Genomic DNA, 23,814 nt, shown 5'->3' with positions numbered 1-23,814 from the left:
TGCCTATTTTCATATTCATTAGAACTGGGAGGTTGCCCGTTGAGCCCAGCTGAGTTTCAAGATATAAAAGCAACTTCGGGTGCCCCCTTTCCATCCCGGACGTATTAAAGGGCTCGGAGCCGGGAAGCTCCCGGTGCCGCAGCGCTCGCTTCCCCTTCCCTCCTCGGCCCTCCCTTCTCCCGCCCACTTGCTCCCTCCCCCAGCGCTCTCCAGCCTCTGCGCCCTAGGAGCTCCGCGACAGCCTTCCAGGATTATGGAGTTTCTGAGCGAGAAGTTTGCCCTCAAGAGCCCGCCGAGTAAAAACAGTGACTTCTACATGGGCGCAGGAGGCGCGTTGGAGCACGTTATGGAGACGCTGGACAATGAGTCCTTTTACAGCAAAGCGTCCGCGGGCAAATGCGTGCAGGCCTTCGGGCCCCTGCCCCGCGCCGAGCATCACGTGCGCCTGGAGAGAGCCTCGCCTTGTCAGGAGAGCGGCGGTGAGTCGCCTGCCCGAGCCTCGGCCACCCTTCCGCAAACCCTAAGTGCGGGGAAGTGTCGGGACAGGCAAGCGGGGAGGAAGGAAGGAAGGATGGAAGGAAGGAAGGAGGGAGGGAGGGAAGGAAGGAAGGAAGGAGGGAGGGAGGGAGGGAAGGAAGGAAGGAAGGAAGGAAGGAAGGAAGGAAGGAAGGAAGGAAGGAAGGAAGGAAAGAAAGGGGGAGCGAGAGAGTCCGGAGGGCGGAGGAAGGCAATGGAACAGAGAGCGTTTTAAGAAGCGGTGTTCTGGCTGCCGCCGACTTGGAAGGGCAGAGGAAGGACGAGGCGCTAGATTGCCTCCGCGCGGTTCTCTTTTAGCTGTCGAGTGCTGTCCCTTCTGGGTCCCGGACTCCGTCTGTCCAGGACCCAAGCGTAAACTGATAGGGCGGTAAAGAGAGTGTAATTGAGTCAAGACAGCGCTCTTCCTCTGAGAGCCCGACGCGCTGCCCTCGCAGACAGAGCAGAAATCGATCATAGCTTGTTAGAGGATGTCACTGTTGTCACGAATAAGGAACTTTGAGTTCCTTTAGGTGAAAACCCTTTTAAGAAAAGTTTCCCAAGACGTAGCAGTATTTCTCTTTGTGAAATTGGAAGATTGGTGGATTAGCTTGTGTGAAGTTGTGACTTCTGATTCTTTGAGTTTGCAATACAGTACACATAATTTTTTTTTTCCTAAACACCACATCACTTTCAGTAGCTTTGGATAAAGAATTCCCAATATAAGCACTCACTCCCGAACTCTGTATTGTCTATTTTTCTGACTCCACATTAAAAGCCACCTAAGAGCCCTCTCTCGGAATGCTTCTGGGTGAAGTCTTCAACTTTGAACGGCCAAGTATCTCAAAGTCAAAATGTTATCAAAACAAACCATCTATCTTTTCTATCTTGTAACCCAATACAAACCTATTTTTTTAAGATTGAGACAGCTAAAGCAAGTTTACAATTCCAAGAGGACTTTTCCTTATCATTGTATATATTCCACAGTTAAGCTGTAAGGAGCGGGTTGCTTTAAAATAACAAACGAATTAAGTGTGAAATATTTACAACAAGCCTCCCGCCCCCTGTTTTAATGGAGAGTCAAAATCCAGCAAGGTACTGGCTCATAGGATCTCATTTTCTAAATACTTTGTACACAGTAAGTTAAAAAACAAAAAAATCTTCTATCTTTTACTAATTCCGCGTTGCAAATTACTTTTGACTTGAAAGGTTGAACCGAAAATATAGGTGGGAAGGACAGAGAAAATCAGTTAAATCGTTTGTCATTTATTTAGAAAGACACACGCAATTAATTTTTATTTTTGGTATGCTAATTTTTGGCTTTCCAGTTGTATTTCAGACTGCAGTATCTTTATTTTTGGAATTCTTACATGTATATGTAAAATTATTCGAATGGACAGGATTTAAAAAACAAAAAAACAATTCTCTGGCGTCCTAACAACTGCTGGATAGGACTACATCCTATTTTAAATTGTCGGGAATCCAAAATAAGAAGAGAAATAGGTGATTTTTGATACCTTAACAACTTTTTAACAAATAGCACACTTTTAGGTTGAATTTTATTGGAAAGTATTAAGTAAGATGAATGTAGGCAAAGTTCGCTAAATTTAGGAAAGCTCCTGTCTTTCTCCTGAGATGCCCTTAGCCTCACGGCTGCTTCCCCTCCCCCATCCCTAATTACCGAAGTTCCCCTATTTAACTCAGCCCTAGACAAAACCTTATTGTTAATCAGTCATGGCTCTTCTTTATATCTAGTTTTACATCACATCTTTTGCATAAAAGATATTAAGCATTTAAGTTATTTTAGGTCTTAAAGTTCAAAACATTGGTATAATGATTAGAACAGTTGCTAAAATACATTATGAGACAATTTAAAAACAGATAAAAACGAAAAAAGTATGGCAGCTCCTTGGAAATTATTGTTCCGGCTCGGTTCTTTACTTTTTCAAAAACTCTTTCCAATTTCATTACGTGCGTCCATTGCATGTCTGTGTGTGTGTGTGTGTGTGTGTGTGTGTGTGTGGGGCACCATGTGATAGATTTTTGTTTTATATCATATTGCAAGCATGCAATCAAATCTGGAGGAAATCACTGAGAGTAAAACACTCCTAAACAGAATGGAAGATGACATCTTTTATAATCTTTTAATAGATGTTTTAATGTCTCTGCTTTAGGGAAAAACAAAGCTTTTTGTCTTAAAACATATTTTATGACCTAATCATATATATGACCTATTGAGAAAGAATCACAAGTGAGTTTTTACACTAAATAAGTCAACTTAAATCTTATCCTGTTCTAAAAGAAGCACTTCCAGAAACTGACATGAAAGTCATTAATTTAGCAGGTCACTTTTTGAAAAAAAACATTAAAAAAGCAGACATGAATATACAGTCAAAATATTCAACATACAGTAGAAAAAAAACATATCTTAAATATGTAGTCCATACCTTTTGTGTGGAGCAGGAAGATAACTTTTGGGAAGAGTTTGGATTTGGGTTTAGAAAAATTATTTTTAAAATTGAAATTTTTCAATTTTTACAAATTGAACTGTCTTGAGCCATGTAAGTAGCTCAATTTTGTCTGCTGTGAATAAATACATACACTACTTATATTAAATATGGTTCACTTTTCAAAGATTAAGCTCAATTTTTTAAAAAAATCTAGAACATCTTTTAATTTGATCACGTTATTTGATTCTAAATTATGTGCATAATCATTACATTAGCCCTGTAAAATAGAACTGTAAAATCTGGTAAATTATATGACTTCCATGTCACACATTTTGAAATGGCTTTAAACCTGCCCAAAGTGGATTAATAATAGTACAAGATATGATGTTTGATTAATACTGGCATGTTAAATCATTAACAGACTGTCTTCCTGATGCTGTAAATGATTCAACTTAATTTCTTCATTGAAATGTTTCACAATCCTCAGAACTGTTGTTTTCCCCCCTCTGGGTACAGTGAACTATGGGATCACTAAAGTAGAAGGACAACCTCTTCACACCGAACTAAATAGAGCTATGGACAACTGTAACAGTCTCCGGATGTCTCCCGTAAAAGGGATGCCAGAAAAGGGAGAACTGGATGAACTTGGGGATAAATGTGACAGCAACGTATCCAGCAGTAAGAAGCGGAGACACCGAACCACCTTTACCAGCCTGCAGCTGGAGGAGCTGGAGAAGGTCTTTCAGAAAACCCATTACCCGGATGTATATGTCAGAGAACAGCTTGCTCTGAGGACAGAGCTCACGGAGGCCAGGGTGCAGGTAGGAGCCAAATGAAGGCCTTGGGTGTGTGTTGGGAGTGGGAGATACTGTTAGAATAATTCAGCGGTTGCATTTTGTCACAAAAGAAGAAACTGATTTTCCAACTAAAGGTATAGAACAATGTACTATATGCATGTAGGTCTACTAAAATTTCTTTTTCCTTGCAAAGAATTTAATCACTCACACAAAAACCTAAAAGAACACTTGACTTATTACATAGGCATACAAATTAATGATTATTAAAAAAAAAAGAACATCATAAATATCTCTAATTTAAATATTAATTTTTAAAGGGCAAAAACCCAGAATCATAGCTATCTATTTACTAATACATTTATTTTATTTTATTTTTTTCTATTTTATCAGACATTAAGGTTCTTTTTACATTACACACCAGGTATTGGTAAATTCTTTGTGTAAGGGCCCATAGATCTATAATTTTATTAGGTTGGGGTTATAATAAAACAAAGAAAAAAATGAAACAATCTTACAAATTTGCAATTGTTACATATACAATAACTTATTTTTACTACACATAAAGGTCATATAGCTCACTTATAATTTTTCTAGCTCTAATAGTTGTCTTGCCATTCCATTTTAACTTTTAAATGTAGATAGTTTGTATCTTTTTTGCAGAAGCAATAGAAATAATGCTCTTAAAGTAATTTAAAAATATATACTCAATTATATTTTAAGTTATACTCGAATCATCAAATTGGGTGGCACAATATACTAAACTTTTTAAATCATTTAAAAAATTATATTAAGTAAATTTCTATCTCTTAGGCATATTTTATTTTTACTAGAGGTGGTATTCTTAAACAACATTTTATTGGTTCTCAAGTAACAACAATTTCAGGGAATCGCCTGTTTCTTTGTGCGTTTTTACTATGCCAAACAGGAGAATATTAAAGTTTGCAATTCCCATACAGTATAAGAATAGAGAAATGAATAAGATAGTGAAGAATTTTGTCATGAGAGTAATAGTGTTTCTTCTGAAGATTAAGCCATTGCAAGGCCATTTCATCATTAAAGGCAACATTTTGTGGTGTGGGAATACTAAGCAGCAGGATTTTTCTTTAGCTTGTAGAGAGAATAGTTACTTTATTTTAGTTCAGGAAGTAAATATACAGAAAGTTGATGCTAATGAAGAATTCTGAATTGTCAAGTTTTAACATCAGTCCCGTGTGTGTGCTGTTTTATTATTATTATTTTTTTTGCCTTGTGTTCATCATATATTTGCATTAGTTATACTTGTAACCATAGAAAAATTTGTTTACTTATAGAGTGATCAGCTATGTGCAATGGTTGTTTTCGCCTTAACATTTCATCAACCCCTGATTAATTTTTGTCTAAAAACATGCACAGAGAGCCAACCTGAATGTAATTTACTCAGGTTTTCTCTTTCTGGCTTTTCATATCAGAGCAAAAATTCATACCTATGTTAAGGAGATTGTAAAGATCTCTTTTCTCAATGAAAAAAAAAAAAGAAAAACTTCATTACTAAATTCCCTTACTATACTCCTAGTGTCTGTGAAGTCAGGGAGAAAATATTTTATGTTTTGTTTTGTTGTTGTTATTATGGGCCCTAGGCATTGTGTGTAATACACCTTTACCAGCAGTGTTCTAAGAAACCATACTGAACAGGTAGCTCTCATAGCCTTATTTTAATTGCTGGAAACTAAAGTCCCACCTTAAATTTGCAGCACATGCTTGCATATTGAACTGAGGCTTCATATGTATGCATAAGTATGATGGTAAAGATAAAGAAGATTATAATTGATTATGAAAAAGTAAAAATTTTAAGTAAATTTTAACAGTCTGCACTTTGATAATGTGATTTCCAGCTTCTTTTGTAAGTATTTTGTATTCTGAACATAGTTCAGAAGAGCCGAAGAGCTTCCTGACAGCTGCTTGTGAAATGTCTACTCAAAAATATCAAATAACACATACTGAATATAACTTTTTGTGTTTCCCTTTAATCCATTAAAATATTAAGTGAAGATTCTGGAGAGTTCCATGTGTGAATTAGTGATGAGGAAGATGGTTATTATGATAAATATTATTAGTATAGAAATAGAGAAATTTGGATGAGAGCTTAGTGATTCTATAGAGGCTCTAGTAACTCATAGGCTTTCTTGAACGTGGATATATCTTCCCATTTATCTTATTATTTGTGTTACCTATAAGTCTCTTACATGATTTGGAGATTTTTGAGCATTTCTTATAAGGGAAGATAAGTATTATAAATGGTGTAATTTATGTAATAAGCACATTTGTATATTTTAAAACCAGAGTTCAATTTCAGATGGTTCCATTTTACCTATAGTCTTTATCATGCTCAATCTAATATGTGATCTTAATATTTTCTGTTTCTAAATAATTATATTTCTGCCAGTACCATATGTTTGGATGTAATCTTTGTGTTTAAATTTTTCTAAGATTATCTAAGGTATGGGTACAACCCAACACAGTCTTCACTCTGTGACATGTTCTAAAGATAATTGTTTTGACAGATCCAGATATTAATTTGGTTATAGTTTGGCTGGGTTAATGTTATGTGCATAACCCCATACTAAAAAACCATGAATGGCTTCCAGATTTGCAGCATTCTCTGAGAGGAAGATTATCTATGATAATTTGGAGACATAAGGAGTCTTCAAAATCATATAATCTAACTCCTTTTTATTTTCCAAAATGAAAAAAAAAAAACCAAACCCAGAGTCTGAGACATAGTAAATATATTTTTTTAAGTATCTCCTCCCTTTCTATTAATTTATATTGCCTCATGGACATACCACTTACCAGGGTGAAATAGAAAGTAAAACTTGTGGCTACTTTTGTGACATAAATTTCTTTCTTAGTGATTTTGTACACCTGGTTTGTTCTTTCTGATCTGTGTCTTTTAACAACACCATTGCATTTTCAAATATTCCTCAGCTAAAATTCTACTTTTTAAAAAAATTAGGTTTGGTTTCAAAATCGAAGGGCCAAGTGGAGAAAAAGAGAACGTTATGGCCAAATACAACAAGCTAAAAGCCATTTTGCTGCCACCTATGATATATCAGTTTTGCCAAGGACTGACAGCTATCCACAGGTATGGTAAACGTCACAGAATACTGATCGCGAAAAATAGATGTGGTTTGTATATTCCTAAAAAGAATATTATTATTGGCTTTATTATGTCTGATGCAATAGTCAAGAATGAAAATGTTAACCTCCAGAAGACTTTTTGCATGTTTGTTAGATGCTTATTTTACTAAAAAATTATTTCATTATTATTTACTTTTAGAGCCATTTGTTCAAAAATATTTTAGGGTCCCTTCCTTATCACACATTGCCAACAACTGAAGTAGCATCATTCACAGTATAAGCCTTTTAATTAGTCTACATTTTAACTATTCAGACTCATTTCCTTTGTTAACTTTTTAAACAAATAAATAAAGCATTGCTTGGCATGCTGTCTCTGTGGCTAATGTTTTATGAGCCATCCCCTAACCTAGTGCCTGGTGTGGTCTATGAAACCTTCAGTTCCACTTAAAAATATCCCTTTTTCTATGTTGTCTTTCTAGCTTTGTTTCTAGTCCATTGTTTCAGGGAAACATTAGCCTTTGGTTACTTAAAACATCTATAGGATTAGTACTGAAGATCATTTAAAAAATTTACCACTTTTAAAAACACATCCACCCCTTTCTATGGGAGTTCTCATCTCATTTTAAAGAGCATGTAGAAATTCCTTTTCTTCTCGTTATTTCCCTTTAATTTTGAGTTTTTTTTTCTTTCTCACAGTTTGTAATTCATGTAAACAAGATACATTTTATCTTTTTAATTGGACATTCATTTTTCTTATTACTGAGTTACAATATTCAGAACTATATTTGATACATGATAAGGAACACTTGTATTATAAGGAGCGAGATATTTGTTATTTCATTCCTTACTGTTTAAGGATATACATTGTTACAGACCATTTTGAAAACAAATATGTAACATATATGCTGGGGGAAGACCTTGACAGTCCAGTAACCAAATCTTTGCAACCTCAAACTGAAGAGTATTCATTTTCTTCAACTCTAAGTTCATACCTTGTGAGCACAAATTCAGTCCTTTAACTTTGTGCATCTATTCTGATGCTTTTTATGATTCTTAAAAACCTATTTTGAGAGCTTCACCCTTCCAGATAAATTCACCAAATTTATTAATGTATTATCATATGTGAGTAAAAGCCTCAGAGATCACCTGGTTCTGTCCTTCTAAACGTTAGGAAACGAGACCCATGGGGAGTTAAGGAATCAGCCCGTGATGACAGCAATGACCCGTGATCACAGGAGTGTCCTCACAGGACAGCCTGTGAAGGGCTGTTGCAGCTAAGCCTTGCCACTGCAGTCTACTAGAAGAAGACAGGAGCTTCCGGAATAAAGGTCCATACCTGCCCTCAGGAGGACCTTGTTTTTCTTACTCTAGGAATTTATCTTAAAGGAGTTTCTTTTCTCCTTCAGTTTAAAAGTATATATATATATATATATATATATATATATATGCCTTTAAATATATAATAAATATTCTACATATATATACACATATGCCTTTAAATATATAAAAATATATAAAAATATAAAATATATAATAAATATTATATATATATATATGTATATATATGTATATATATATATTCTGCTCCTTATCAACATAGGGCAAATGAGCTTTGATTCACCCAATAGTTTTGAGTGTCCTAGTTGAGTAGTGAACAAAGTGCTGTGAGGAAGTCTCCCTGGTAGGTTCTAAGCTCCATGAGAGCAGGCACTGTGGTGGGTTCGTGATTGTTAACACAGCCATGACCCTTATAGGATTAGGCCATGTTCTGAGAGGGTTACATGGAGTAACTCGTTTCATCCTTATCACGATCTTACACAATAGGTGTTATTGATGAATTATCCTCATTTTCCATATGAGTAAACTGAGACACAGAGAGGGGAGATACTTACCTTCATTAGGGACGAAGCTGGGATCTATCTCATCTCAGGCAGTCTGGCTCCTACATGCAAGATCTTAATCCATCCAATAGACTCTCTCCCAACGGCTGTATTGAAAAGATTGAATAATTAATAAATGAATACCAAAGGAGCGTAAAGCTTAAGTTGCATTATGCAGGTTTTCAGTTTCGCTCAGGGGAGCAGAAACTAAACACAGAACCAGTAAAATAACAATGCATATGACCGAGATGGTGTGTATTGGCAGGTATTTGAAATATTTCAAACTACTTCACTGTGATAAATTTAGAAATAGTAAAGTTACAAATTAATGAACTTTTTTCAAATGGACTTCATATACTCTTACTAGTCAAGTGTGCTCCATCACACCTGACTACAACATACTTTTTTTTGCATCTTTTTATTTCGGTTTTTGTTTTTTTCCTTGGAAACCCCATTTCTGTTTGTTTGTGGGTTTTTTTTTCCCCCCACTTCCCTGTGCCTTGCTGGTGGTTGCCTTATCTCTAACTTACCTTTCTTCTTCAGTGCAACATAAAACATTTAGAAGAGTGCTGGGCACGAACTAAACTCTTTATAAGGGCTTAATGTAACTTAATACACTCTTAGTCATTCTTTTTTCCTAGGATTATCTTGCCATTGTGTTACTTCGCCTCATAGCTTTAGAGATGGTCTGTTAGCACACCGAGGTAACCTACTAGTACTTCCGGTATTAAGTACCTCAAGCAGGAAGGGAGATGGTACAATCAAATTATACGTTTGATAGTCTTTTTCACTCCAACAAAGGATTAATTTAAAAATTTCCCTTCACAGGTCATGGGAATTTTGCACTAATTTTCCCTGTGGTTTTTCCAAAATTTATGTGCATTGGTTATACCAACTCTTAAGTATGGCAACACAGGCATCACATGCTGAAGTTATTGTTTTTGAAGTTATTTTGACAGTATAATTCATCAACAGTAATAAAACAATACTGTAAAATCTATTGTAACTTTTTATATTGGTAAGTCATTAGACATTTGGTTGCCAAAAATACTGAAATCAGAATGTCTCTCACTCCCCACTGTGGGTATTGGATAAAGTCAGGAAAATTCCATCTGAACTTAAAAATATGTAGTTGACTTTTTTTTATTTTGAAGAAATAATTATGCCAAGATCATGTCTCGCAAGCTTCAGCCTAAAGGAAACTTTTTTTTTGAGCATGTGCCTTGAAAATAGAAATTATAATCAGAAAAATAAGAACCAAAACAGAATCCAACAACTTAGTGCAATAAGACACTGAGCTTGGTTACTGTTACTAATTACAGAAAAAAATATTAATTACCAAAAAGTTGGAAACTAGAAACAGGACAGAAATAAAGAACTAACAATTTGGCAGGAAAACAAAAGCATACACAGAAATACATGAAAACAGAAATGGTTGAGAAAATGGTCTCTTCAGGTCTGTTCAATGCAGATAATAATCTTGCCAACTATAAAAGTATCTCTATATAACCTATAATAGGTTTATTTATGAATGTAATTAATATTTTCTAAAGTGTTCTAAATACCTTGTTTCCATTGATCTTATTAAAAAATTAGTAACAACAGCCCTACTGGTAAAATTAATACCTAGCAGTTGAGGGCTTTTTTTAACCCAGGCTTCTTTCGTATGGCCATTAACTCATTGAACTTAAGTCCAGATTTTCTGAGTGCAGCGGTTCAGAGCTCTTTAAGCAGCATCACTGAGCAATGAAATATTTCAATTTTGACCCTAAAAGACCAAATCATGTTGGAAAACAAGCATGCTTTCATTTTTTAAATATATAAAATAATGATATAAAGTGTTTAAAAAAATGTAAACACTTTTTAGACTGTTTTCAGGTATTCTTTTTAAAAAAGTATTTATGTTTCAAAAAAAGATTACAACAGTATTAAGCAAATTATGTATACACTGAATAGATGTGAAAAAAAGTCATTTCACTTCAACATTCTGGAATATCTTATGAACCCCAAACTAATCAATTCTCAGTAAAAAGAGATGATTTCTGGATCTCTGGGGTCCTTAGCAGTTCACTTTCCCTCTCTGAGTCTCAATTTCTTCCTCTGTTGAAAGAAATAGATTACAAAGATTTTGCAGAACACTTTCAACTTAATTTTTTTTTCTTCCAGAGTTATTTGCATTTTAGGCAGCAAATATATGCTAGGTACTGTGTGAGGCATGGGGGTTATATAAATGATCCAGAAAAAATATCTTCCTTTTTGGGCAAGATTATAAACTAGGTGATATTCATACCAAATTCTGCAGACACTTCTTAATGCAACCCACACCCAGCAGACCAAAAGGACCTATGTAATTTTGTCTTAGAGTTGAAAAAGCAAGCATCTATCAAGAGTAGTTTCTAATTTATTTCTAGTTTATGGACACCAAAGCATTTTTTAAAATAATTATTTTGTTGAATAAAATAGTTTTCAAGATCTAAGCATTTTCTGGAGTATTAGAGCCAGCCTTCATTCTTAAAAGAATCTCTAGTTTCATGACCTTAGGTTTGGCTTAGATCACATGTGCATCAACTTTATCATTTACTCTCTGGGTAACTTTGGGTAAGTCTCCTGACTTCCTTGATCTTCAGATTTTTTTCTTTGTAAAACGGAGGTATTATCGGTGCAAGAGTTGGTGGTGTGGAGGATAACTTTTTCTTATTTGTGACGATTATTTTGTGACAATTAAATTGATTTCCAAACAATCGGTACAACCAAGTCATGGAACTTGAGGAGGACCAGGTGTTAATGTTTGACTGTGGGCTTCACAGCCAGGGACTTGTGGGTTCAGATCCTGACTCTGCTACTTAGTAGATTTTAGAACTTTGGCAAATGAATTAACCTCTAGGCATGTTTCTCCTCATTTATAAAATGGGAATACAAGTTCATACGATGTTTGTGAAGATTAGAAACAGTAGTTTCTGCCAAGTACTTAGGACATTGCCTAGTACATAATGAGTGCTCAATAAATAGTAACAACTCTATAATAGCCATTAGTCATTATTGATTCTACAGTAGAGAGGTAGCTAAGGGGTGTGAATGTTCTGTTATTGTAGCATTTAAACTAATCCGATTTTTGAGTAAATTCACTACTTAAAGGTCTAGGGAAGATCAGATTTAGTTAAATGTACTTTCCTCTTTAAATTAAGACAACCAAATATGGTACTTTATGGAATGTTTGAGTGTATTCTTAATCCACCAAAATTATTTTCTCATGAAGAAAATATTTTCATCAAAAATTTTTAAAAGGTTTGAAGTTGTTTCCCACCAAAATTTTCCATAGGGTTTTACTTAGTGTATAGTGAGAATCATAACTAAATCTTTGTTTACATAATATACAACAGGACCCACGCAGTGTCTTGCTTTCTGTTGTTTAATGACTTAATAAATGTATGCCACTGGGAGTTTGAACATACCAAAGATTGGATTCAAGTTATAAATAATTTATATATGTATATTTATTTATATTATGTATATTTATATATATATAGTCATTGGAGCAACTTAAAATACAGATAATGCTGTACAGTATTTCTAGTTTAATAAATTCTGTTTCAAAAATTGTAATTTACAGTTTTTTAAGGAAATGTTAATGTTTCTATAAAATAGTGATTATGAAAATATTGTTCACTCTGCCCCTCTTAAGAGTAGCATTAGCTCTCTACTAATTTTAAAGGTTCCCTTAAGCTAAAGAAAGAATATGGAACTTGTCTCCTTCAGCCACTGTGGTTTAGCAATTGAAAGGCATCTGAAACAGTAAATAAATAACCAAGAATCTTTTTTTAATGTTAGTAATGTAGCTATACTTGATGCATTGTATAATAAATATTCTCATATTTGTGAGACAACCAATGAAATGGTCCCATAGTGATACAGTGAAACTTCTCTTAGGAAGAATGGAGGGACAAAAATATTAACATCATTGGGTCAACAAGTCATATTAATATGAAATTGCTAATATAATTTAATGTATAAAAATATACAAGCTGTATAACAATTTTTATGAAGAATATTTAATATATATGTATAAGTACATATTAAAAATAAGTTACATGTAACATGAAGCAGGTATTGTCAGCATTTGAGTATATTACCAAAATAAATAATAAGGCAAATGCAAAAATAAATTATTGAAGAGTGCTATTGTTGCTTATACATATAAAAACTATCTTACAGGGGATGGAGAAGAACCGGGAGGGAAATTAAGCCTGAGAAGTCTATGACAACGATCTGTAGGTTAAAATCTGCAGCACATGCTGTTATTGTTAATGTGAACTCACAATATATTTTATTTTATTTTTTAATTTATTATTATTTTTTAACCTAATTTCATTTTTTCAGTGTTCCCAGATTCATTGTTTATGCACCACACCCAGTGCTCCATGCAATACGTGCCCTCCTTAACTTAGAATATGTTTTAATTCAGAGGTTCTGCTTGTCATATTTATTAAGCCTCATGTAACCTCTAAATTTAAAAATATTCTGTGCATATTGGATTTATATTTTAAATTATTAATTCACAAGGAAAACTTAGTTTATATTTTAATCTTTGTTTCTTATAATTGTGGATTTTGTTTTAACTGGAGAATTGTGTCATTAAAAATGAATCAAGCACTGTCAACAATGGCTATCATGCATATATTAAAATACATTAAAAAATGTGACAGTTAATTGGAAAATACTCCATGTTGATCATTGTTGCTGAATAATGAGCAAAATAGCAAATCCTATTATTTTATTCCCTCCTTAAGTGAGTTGATTTGAAAAGTGTCATTTTAGGAATATAAAGTGAGATTTCCCACTAGTCTTTTTAATGACCATAACTACCATACAGTTTAAGAATGCATCCAACACTAAAAGAAGAGAAAAAGTATGTCCTTAATGTTTCTTAGGCTTTTGACTTGGAGCACCTATTTCAAATAGTATTTAAATAATGCAAAATTTAAACACATTAATGTGATGTCATTCTGAAAATTTCCAGACATTACCATTTCTTATGAAGATTAGTGCTTTTAATATTTGCACTAAAAAGATATATATATATACTTACTTTTCTGTAAAGCAGTTTTCTCAGATTTTTGTCTCATATGATTGTTATATCTTATAGTGATTTTTTTAATGGAAAATTCACTCTTCCTTGTTCCAAATCTCTGCACATATTTCTAAGATGGAATTTTATTTAAAAAATTAAAGTAGCAACCAATATTTAATATATGACCTTTTCCTGATAAGTAATTTCTAATCACTACATCTTAATGATGCTATATGTTTAAAAGGTATACTTTTGAAATTTTTGAAATGTAAATTGGTTCCAAAAAAATCTTAATAATTTTATATTATCTGTTTTTTTAATGTGAAAATTACAGCTAATAAGTAGGCACTGATGAAAATGTACCCTCATTTCTATCTTAAGTATACCTGAACATACTCAGATAAATCTTTTCCCTTTGTAATTAATTTAATTGGGATTTTTTTTTTTTCAGATGGACAAACTGTCAGTGTTTGAGAATTATTTACTTATTCTCTGGTAGCGAGTGAGACTTACTCACTGGTAGCAAGTTCACTATTTAGAAAAACATTTATAATCTTTCTCCCTGCCAGCAACTTCTTGATGTAGTTACTAGAAAAGTTATTAGAACCCTAAAATCAGTCAACAGCTAAAAATATCTTCAAGTTACTAAGTGTATGACTCTTATTAACATTTTATCACCCTAAATTTTAAAGAGAGGGTTATGCTAATAAAGAATTTAATGGCCTTTTAAAAAATTAAACTGCTTTTGCAGAAAGTCATGTTAGCATTTTTTAAAGAGACCATATAAAAATCTGGTCAATTATAGAAGTGATAATGTAGTAGTAAATCTATATAATAAGTTCAATAATATACAAAGTGGTCAATAAATGTAAACATTCTCTCAAAGAGGAAAACCAAAAATCAACTTTAGGATTTTAATGCAAAGAAGCTATTGCTAAAGCATTATTACAGATACCTCTTTGTGAATCCCTGACCTGTGTTTTTTTAAAGCAACCTTTAACTCCCACAGGGACATGTGTAGGCATATGGTGTGAAGGTAGTATGAGTATAGCATGTGTGTGTGGGCTGTGTGTGTGTATGTGTGTACATATGGATGTTGGTGGCAGGTAAGCGCAATCTATATATAGAAAAGGAGTAAGGTTAAGTAAACTTGTTTTAGTGGAAAAATATTTAGTTTTAGAGTTGCTTTAAAATTAGGGAATGATTGTTACTCATTGATTTCATGTTATTAAGTGTGTCTCTTAGATACAGATTAAATTCCATAGGGTAGTGGCTTCTAAACTGCAGTAACATTAGGAAATAGAATATGTAATGCTGTCATGAAACTGTTTTTTATACATCATGGTACTTTACAGCTAATGCAAAGAGAAACAAACTTGCATTTCTTTTAAAAGGTTTTTTTCAAATATGAAAAGTTGCTTACTATAATAAAATCAGTAAATATATTAGAAAAATACACTAGGTTTAATATATTAAAATTTTGTTTTTAGTTTTGATTATAAAAGAATATATCAAGTTTATAAGGTGAAGGTAAATGAGATTTGTAATTTATCATTCATTATTTACCATATGATTTCAACACATGAATATATATCCACAGTGAAAAACTCTTTGTGTGTTTGTGGTGTGTATGTGTGTGTGTGTGTGTGTGTGTGTGTGTAAAATACAAATACATGTTGACCCTTTCTTTCCTATATATTACTTTTTAATTCCTTGGAAGAAAAATGAGTGTTAAATGAATTTTATTTCTATTTGGAAAGAATCAGACAAAACAACAACAACAACAACAACAACTTTCCTCCTAAATTCAAAGTCATGAAGTAATTAAATTTTAACTTTTCATTTGATTAGAAAAACATTAAGGGGCACATGTTCAAAGTAGAGTGTAGTAAGTCATCCGAACCTCCATTCATGCTAATGGGATACAGTTGGCTAAGTTCCTGGACAATGCTTTGAACGGTACCCCTAGAACTTTCGTAAAACGTTGTGAAGCACGTTAAAACATGGAATGTTTTTAGATTTTCTACTTCTTTTAAATACAATAAAGAGAAAAAATGTAAAGGCAGTCTTTTTTTTTTTTTTTGGCACATTGGAAAGTAAGACATGGATATTATTTAATAATGGTATTCCTGGTTGTGAGGCTACTTACTATTTTGCAGTTAGAGGCCTGAAAAAAAAAAACAAAAAACCTAAAATTTATTTGGTACTGAGCTCCACCATTGTAGGTGTCTCTGAAATAGTCCAAAAAAGAAAAGTAGTGATCCTATTTAGGAAAAAAAATGTATTCTTTCATTCCAAAATCTAATAGCAAATCTATTTCTTCTAATGAGTTGGCGAAATTTTTGTGTGGCTTCTCTGTTAACAAATATATATACAGTTTTAGACATTAGGCCTTGTAGGTTCGAGAACATAGTTTTAACATGACCACTCGCATAAAAATAGAATTGGTGGAGGGGTGAAGGCCCCACAGACTGAGCCTACCTTGACAGCAGATTTATTCAACCACAAGCTCTAACAGCTTTCTTATTTGATGAAATACTGCCTTTGAGGAATGTTTAAGAAAAAGAGACTTGTGTCATAATTGCCTAAGCTATTTGAAGATTTTCACATGAAAGAAGGATGCTACCTCTTCTGTATCATTTTTAAAGAACGGAAATGGAAGTGATAGAAGAAGATAACAGCTCACTTTTTTACAGAGCTCCCCTAAAGGGAATGAAAATTTTTTAAAGAGGTGAGCTTCTTATTACAAGAATTAAATATAATTGAAAGTGTACAAGGGTTTTTTTGCCTTTTGAAGGAAGTTGGACTTCAGTAGTGTCTTCTAATCCCAGGTGATTTTCAGAATTCCTGTAATATTGTCATTGCCCTCATTTTAATACAGATCCCATAAGCCACACCCCATGCTTAATGGGTTGGAATCTCCAAGAAGATGTATCTATGATGAAGAATAAGTACTTGATGGGAAATAAAACTACCTAGAGAAATACAGTCAATAGTGTCTGGGGATGAAATTTTCATAATTGTCAAGATTATACAGAACAGTGATTATGGAGCTCATATCATGAAACAAATTTAGATATATTAGCATAAATTGTCCATAAAATTTTGGTTATATCTGAAAAATGGATCAGTTCAAATTTCATATTCCTCAAGTGTTTTTCAGTCACATAATAAATTTATATTAAGTGCTTATTATGTATTGTGTTAAGCTGAAGGATGAATAAAAAGTTATGAGCAAACATTGGGGATTTTGCTGTCAGAGTATAGAGCCTATGAACCCCCACAAAGCTAAACTTAGAAATAAGTAAATAAATAATTTCAGCTTGTAAGACTAGTTTTTATATCATTGTTGCATTTCTTAAGATTTTCTGGGTTCAGATTTGACCTCTACCATTGGAGTCATTGGAGTTACACATTTTGTGGAAGGTTCTTAAGCTCTCTGTATCTGTAGTTTTACCTTTTACTAAATGGGGCTACTAAAAGCAAAGAAGCATCTTTTAGTGTGTAGAAATGATGAGGAGTCTTCACAGTACATCTAATACCATGCATGCAGTAATTAATTGATAGCCATTAGCTGTCATGAGGATGATTTTGATTGTTGTTATCAGATCTTTAATCACCCAGAAGGAATGCTTCAGAGGAAGCAAAAACTCAGTTCATTGGGGATATTGTCTTTTTATGATTTGGATCTAACTTTCAATATCAAAACCAAATAAAACCCTAAAGTCAGATGAAGACAAGCCAAGAATTTTTAAATGAAAGAAAGATATGGGGTGGAGGAGATAGAGATCAGGAGATAGGACATACCAGTAAAAATGTGCAACATTATCACTACCCAAGGGACTATATGGGTATCTTCTCAAATCCGACTAAAATATTGCTGTAGTAACGTGCTTTACCAGTCTGTTCTGTTAAGAAAACATTTCTTTCTATACGCTAGAAATTCTGTCACCAAAAGTAGCACATTTAACTTGTTTGATCATGTCCAGATAAGAAGTTTTGATCAAACTAAAAATACTTGTTTGTGCCAGGGAAACTGGAGATTAATATGAATTATTATGAATTATATGAATATGAATTATAATAGATTAATATGAATTATTTTAGGGAGATTAATTAATAGATTAATATTAATTCTTTAGGGAGAGAACACTTTCTTAATTTACATTCATAGATTACTTTCCTTGCCTTTATCATCCTCATTTCCTTTTTTTAAACTTAGTTATTAATTACATTTCTATGCATTTGAAATATGAGTAGATGATTTTAATAATAAATTTCAGCAATACTATGTATAAATTGAGGAATCCTTTAACAAACTTAAAATGTAAATAATCTTTCTCTACCGCTATTTTGCCTTTCATTTATTTTTTCAAAAATAAGCAAGCAAGTTCACTTTCATTTCCTGAAAGCCCTTTTGTCAGACATGTGACTGTGGTTTTTGCAGTGTAGCACAATGTTTGATTGAATGTCAGAGGAAAATCACCCAGATCAAGTTAGAAGAGCTAGGTTGACAGAGTAATGACATTAACAGTCCCTCTTACTGGTTTGAGATACATAACTCAGCAATCAGTGGCACCAGTCATTGTATTTTGGCTAAAGTGGGATCCATTTAGTAGAATCAGCTCGAATTAAAACAACATAACCCATGGTGACTTAAAGATTAATAAAATGTGCAAACCATTATATGTATCTATAGATATGTCTCACAGGTTTAATATATTTAAAGCAGCTTATAAATATATTTATATAAATAACTATTTCTGAAATAACACTGAAGTGAGCATTGTGCCAATCTTTGAAGTCCCAACTAACAGATGAAATTAGTCGTTCAGATTTTCTCTTATGTTTGAAACTGGTTAAGCAGTCTTTTCTTGAGTGACAGAGTAACATCTCCACCAGTGCCATGTAGAAGATTCAGTGACATTTTATGCTATTTATTGAAAATCAGTTGTCCTAAAAAGAAGGATTTAAGTGTGAGTATTGTGAGAGTACACCAGAGGTTATATGCAGTAGACTGGGATTTTTATGTAAAAATAAATATAAGCAAACATTATTTGTATATGTGTTAAAAACAATTGAGGATATGATACTAATTATCCTGATTTTAAAAAAGGAAGCCAGATGTGATAAACATAGGTATTACTGCTCTGTTGTAATTCAAATTTTTGTAATAGTATTGCAATTTTAAAGTTTTGTTTTCTAAGGCTCAAACTCTCATTTTCCCTTAGCTACTACTGTTGGCATGATTTTTCTCTGTGCTTCTCAGTAATGCATGTGATCACTTTTTTTTTTCCTTGTCTTAGTTTGAATAGCTGGTCTAAGATACCTCCTATTTAAAACTCGTATTATACTAATTCTACTTAGTGTCTCCTTTACCTGCAAGTAAATTTAGAGAAATTTGTGTCTGTTGTTTCCTAATACTAAGAAATGTGAATTTTCTGCACACAAGTGACAATCTAGTTTTCAGTCTTACATAAAATGTTATATAGTACTTTAATTGTACTCTTATAATATTTTTGCTAGTACCCGCATATTTTTCTCAGTTGTTTTCATTATTTGGTAATGGTCATGTTTTAGAATTTTAATTTATTTTACATGTCATAATTCTGTTGTAACCTCACCATATCATAGATAAATCATAGAAAAAATGTTTAAAATATGTATATATTGCTCATATTCACAGAGCTATATATTTAAGACTATAGGAAATAGAAGGCAATGAAAGACTAAACATTCCCAATAATGAGTTTGATTAAAGAATCTACAGAGTAACTATCAGGAATGGTTTCCAACAAAAGCTGCCACACTGAGTCCAACTGCAGAACTTCAGATATTGCAATTGTGTCATTGAGTTTAGAAAGATAAGCTATATTTAAACTTAAAACCGTATTTTAAACTGCTCTTCTAAACACATGAATTTGTCGTGAATCATGACTAAATCTAGATTTCATTTTAAAAATCATGACTATAAAAAGAATCCTCAAGAGACTGACATGTTTTGAGAGTATTTGATGTCAGATATGTGGGTTTTGGTGATCTATTACAGTATAACAGATTGGAAGAATCTTCCAAATAATTACTTTTTAGTAATCACTTTATGTACTCAGAATGTCATTACAGACCACCCAATGGGAGCAAACAATGAATAGTTGACAAAATTGAGTCAACGCTGTTTAACAAATGTGAGGCAACAAAAGTGAGAATGCGTAAATGTAATATTTGTTGTTTTATATGTTCCAGATTCAGAACAATTTGTGGGCAGGAAATGCGAGTGGTGGTTCTGTGGTTACTTCATGCATGTTACCGCGTGACACGTCCTCCTGCATGACACCTTATTCTCACTCGCCTCGGACAGATTCCAGTTACACAGGGTTTTCAAACCACCAGAACCAGTTCGGCCACGTGCCCCTCAACAATTTTTTCACTGACTCGCTTCTTACTGGGGCTACCAATGGACATGCATTTGAAACAAAGCCAGAATTTGAAAGGAGGTCTTCCAGTATCGCAGTTCTTCGAATGAAAGCCAAGGAGCACACTGCCAATATTTCGTGGGCCATGTAACATACAGTACTCTTTTATTTTTCCTTTAATGGCAAAGTAAAACATTCTATTTCTCATATTTAAAGGATACCACAATAAGCTGCTGTGTGTGGAATTGCTAAAGGTCAAGATATACAGTGAGACCAGCTTAAATGAATAGTTGTTATTATTTAACATTAAAATCTAAGAATGAACCTCTGAAAAGACTAAATAGGTTTACCATCCATCAGTCTCCACAAACTCTGTTTTAGTAGTAAATTTTTTTTCTATTGTACAAGTCGATGAAATACGACCATGCAACTTCTTAAAAGAATAAATGTATTAAACAAATTCCTCTGTTATAGATTGATTTATGTCAGTTCTGTATAACAAGAAATCCCTTGTAAAATAATATCTGATAAAGGAGGAAATGCACTGGGAAAGTGTCAAGATACCAAAGCTGTCAGGTAAATATTGAAGCAGGGTGTTTTGGGGAGTTGACTGTTATTTCTCTTTCTCTGGCTCTAAGACACAATGGGTATATCCCCTGTTGCTGAGAATTTATCTGCAGGCCTAAAAGATTTTTTTACTTATAGATGTTTTAGTGAATTTCCCATGAAATAGAACTCTTCTGAAATGGCCAGCATTTGCATGAAATATTTGGGCATACTTTCCTGAAACCATGTGGCTAAAGGTGATAACTGAAATATTCCGGTGTGATTTAAAATACAGTCATGAGAATAGTTTCTATAAATGCTACCTTTTAAATGAAAAAGTCAGCACCAACTCAGTGAAAAAGCCAACACCAACCGACTTAGCATCACACACTAGGAAAAATGTAAGTTACAAAACCTGCTGCTGCTTTTAAACTAAAAGTATGTCAATTAAAGTGTACTCACAAACTTCTAATAAATACACCAGAAGAAACTTTTTTTTGACATGTCACATTATGCCTTATTAGGAAACATTTTCAGTTAAAAGAGCAGCAAATCCAAATTTATATTTATTTCTTGGGCTTATGCAAGTGCACATGTGTGTGTGTTTGTTTTTTGATATATAAGCCGTAAGCATTTTTTTGCTACTGTGGTTTTGCATAGGGAATTAAAATGTCAGAAGGCTCTCTAAAATTTCTGGTGGAAAAGAAAAGAAAAATACATTGCATCTGGAAAATTGCTAACCCCTTTGATTTACTTCTCCTCCCTTTCCCCTGTCACATTCCAAGCTTTTTCAGATGAGTGAAATGTCAACCTCCTTAAAAGACTCTTAATTCATAAAGGCAAAGTAAATTAATTGAAATGAAGATGGCTCCCATGGCTTGGATCAGAGCAAGTTCTGCTCTTTGTACTCCTTTAGAATCTTCCTTGTGGTTCCTGCAGACTTTAGGGATATGCTTGGAAGCCCTCTAGACTAAACGATAGGAATAAATGAATTCTAAAAACTAAATTTCAGAAAAGGTACTTAAATCCAGTGTCTCTTCCTAGTAGGAAAAATATTTACAGCAGTTAGATATTTTTTGTAATAAAACTTTAAAATCAAGCAGATGATGGAGATGAGTGATGTCCTAAACAAACATCCCTTGACTTCATAATAACTCTGTTCTTTATTACTTTTGGGTTCTCTCTTTTTAGTTTTCTTCCCAGGACAAACTTGTTCAACTTTGGCCCTGAGAATTATGCTTACATGCAGGAGCTCTTGTTAGAGGATTGTTTAGGCAGCTGTTAAATATCCTTCATGTTTTAAAAAAGAAGGACTTCTAATACACTCATGTGTCTGGTCAATAGGAGGTTGGTAGCTAAAACTTAGAGCGAAAGTGTAAGATTTTCTTTTTAAAAATTCCCAAGTTAGTAGTGTTCGTATTCGTTTTCTCCTGCTTTCTTAATTGAAATTTTAATGTCCCTCAGCTAATACATTATATTTTTAAAATGAGGGAAAAAACTCATTTTTGAATCAAGTGTGAATTTCACATCATCCCTTAGTTTTCTTACTACACTTTTTTTCTCATTGTATTCTAATAATTAGTTAGAGCTTCTGTAACTTATTCTTTTTAAATTTTAACATCTTTTTAATTGAGGTTCTACATCTGCAATGCTTTGTATAAATTTAATTCAATCAGCACTTTTTTTTTTTAACACCTACAATGTGTGAAGCACTTTTGGGGATTAAAAAAATAAATAATAGAACCATGGCTTTGTCCTCTATGAGTTCGCAGCCTTCCTGGACTGATGCATCCATGAAGTTTACCCTCTCAGCCATGCCTCACATTTTATGATGGCAATTAAGAATTGAATGCAAATCTTGGTGAGAACATTCTAACCTTTCTTTTTCATTGGCTGGATTTTATTACATATTTAAATAAAGATATAAGAAAACGAACTTTTGGTGCAATGGGAAAGATAAAACTAAAACAAAGAATGCATAGAATGCACTTCCTGAATTTTCTCATGCAATTTTTGAACTTAGTTAATCTCAATTTCATATACTAGAATTCAGATCACTCACAAATCTCAGCTCTGAACATAATCTCAGGGTTGTGGGATGGAGCCCTGAGTTGGGCTCTGTGCTCAGTGTGGAATCAGCTTGTCCCTCTCCCTCTGCTCCTCCCCTGCTCTCTCTTTCTCTTTCAGATAAATAAGTAAATAAATAAATGAAGTCTTTAAAATAAAAATGTTGAGCTTACACACCTAAGAGAGGAAACATTAAGGAGTGTTTTAATTTACTTTTATTTGGGCTCAAATTACTAACAGAAGTGATCCTGGGAGTTTGGGTCCTTGAAGTAGTTGATCCACTTGGACATTTGTTCCCATGCCATTTTCATCCCCTACTTATCCCTTTCCCACTTTTTTTTTTTTTTTTTTTTTTTTTTTTTTTTGCACAGACAGTTTAAGGGATGATTCTTGTACTCTTCTCTTTCTCCTGAGCAATTTGGTTAAGATTTGGTCCTCAGGAGATAAATTTATTGGGGAATTAGATAAGGTCTGCAATTTCATTCGTAAACATAAAATGAAATTTCAGAAAATGGGTTGTGGATTTTTGAAGACATAATTTCCTTGAGAATATTAGTGATTATTTTCTCCTTAAATAACTTCTCATGAAAAAGAAAGCCACTGTAATCTTTGCCCTCATTCTTGACAACTATCCCCGAAGAATAACAGAGTTACTTAACCTATATAACCTTGAGGAAACTCATGAAATTGAGTATATAAATTACTGGAATGTATTAGCTTTGTTGTTTCAATAGGCTGTTGATTTTCTTTTTTTACCTCCAAGGAAGGGAGGAAAAGGCATACCTATGCATTTAACAGGATTCTTACAAAACTGATACGTTACTCTTTCCTTTTAGTATCTTTGCTTTCTTGTCTCATATACTAGCTGCTTATTTGACCTCCATCTGCAATTCTTTTATCACCTCCCTATGTTTTATATAGTGCTGTTTTCCGTATAATGCTGTAGTTTTAGTCTGTCAACAG

At 33.4% G+C, this 23,814-nt stretch overlaps 1 protein-coding gene across 1 annotated transcript; it reads left to right on the top strand.

Annotated features, from left to right (window-relative positions):
• Positions 1-253: 253 nt before the first annotated feature.
• LOC111142354 (ALX homeobox 1) lies at positions 254-20,676 on the top strand. Its single transcript, XM_022495381.1, has 4 exons — positions 254-479; positions 3,480-3,784; positions 6,753-6,881; positions 20,069-20,676. The coding sequence occupies exons 1-4, from the start codon at positions 254-256 to the stop codon at positions 20,387-20,389; spliced, it is 981 nt and encodes a 326-aa protein (XP_022351089.1). The 3' UTR covers positions 20,390-20,676.
• Positions 20,677-23,814: the final 3,138 nt, after the last annotated feature.

Source organism: Enhydra lutris, unplaced genomic scaffold, assembly GCF_002288905.1.
Source record: "Enhydra lutris kenyoni isolate GAN:26980312 unplaced genomic scaffold, ASM228890v2 scaffoldscaffold7, whole genome shotgun sequence".
NCBI classification, from domain to species: Eukaryota; Metazoa; Chordata; class Mammalia; order Carnivora; family Mustelidae; genus Enhydra; species Enhydra lutris.
The sequence above is the reverse complement of the archived record's forward strand: the minus strand, read 5'-3'. Positions and strand labels throughout refer to the sequence as shown.

Coding starts and splice junctions, on each gene's coding strand:
- LOC111142354 (XM_022495381.1), top strand. CDS start 254: ATGGAGTTTCTGAGCGAGAAGTTTGCCCTCAAGAGCCCGCCGAGTAAA. Junction 3,785..6,752: donor TCACGGAGGCCAGGGTGCAG/GTAGGAGCCAAA, acceptor TAAAAAAATTAG/GTTTGGTTTCAAAATCGAAG. Junction 6,882..20,068: donor GGACTGACAGCTATCCACAG/GTATGGTAAACG, acceptor TATATGTTCCAG/ATTCAGAACAATTTGTGGGC.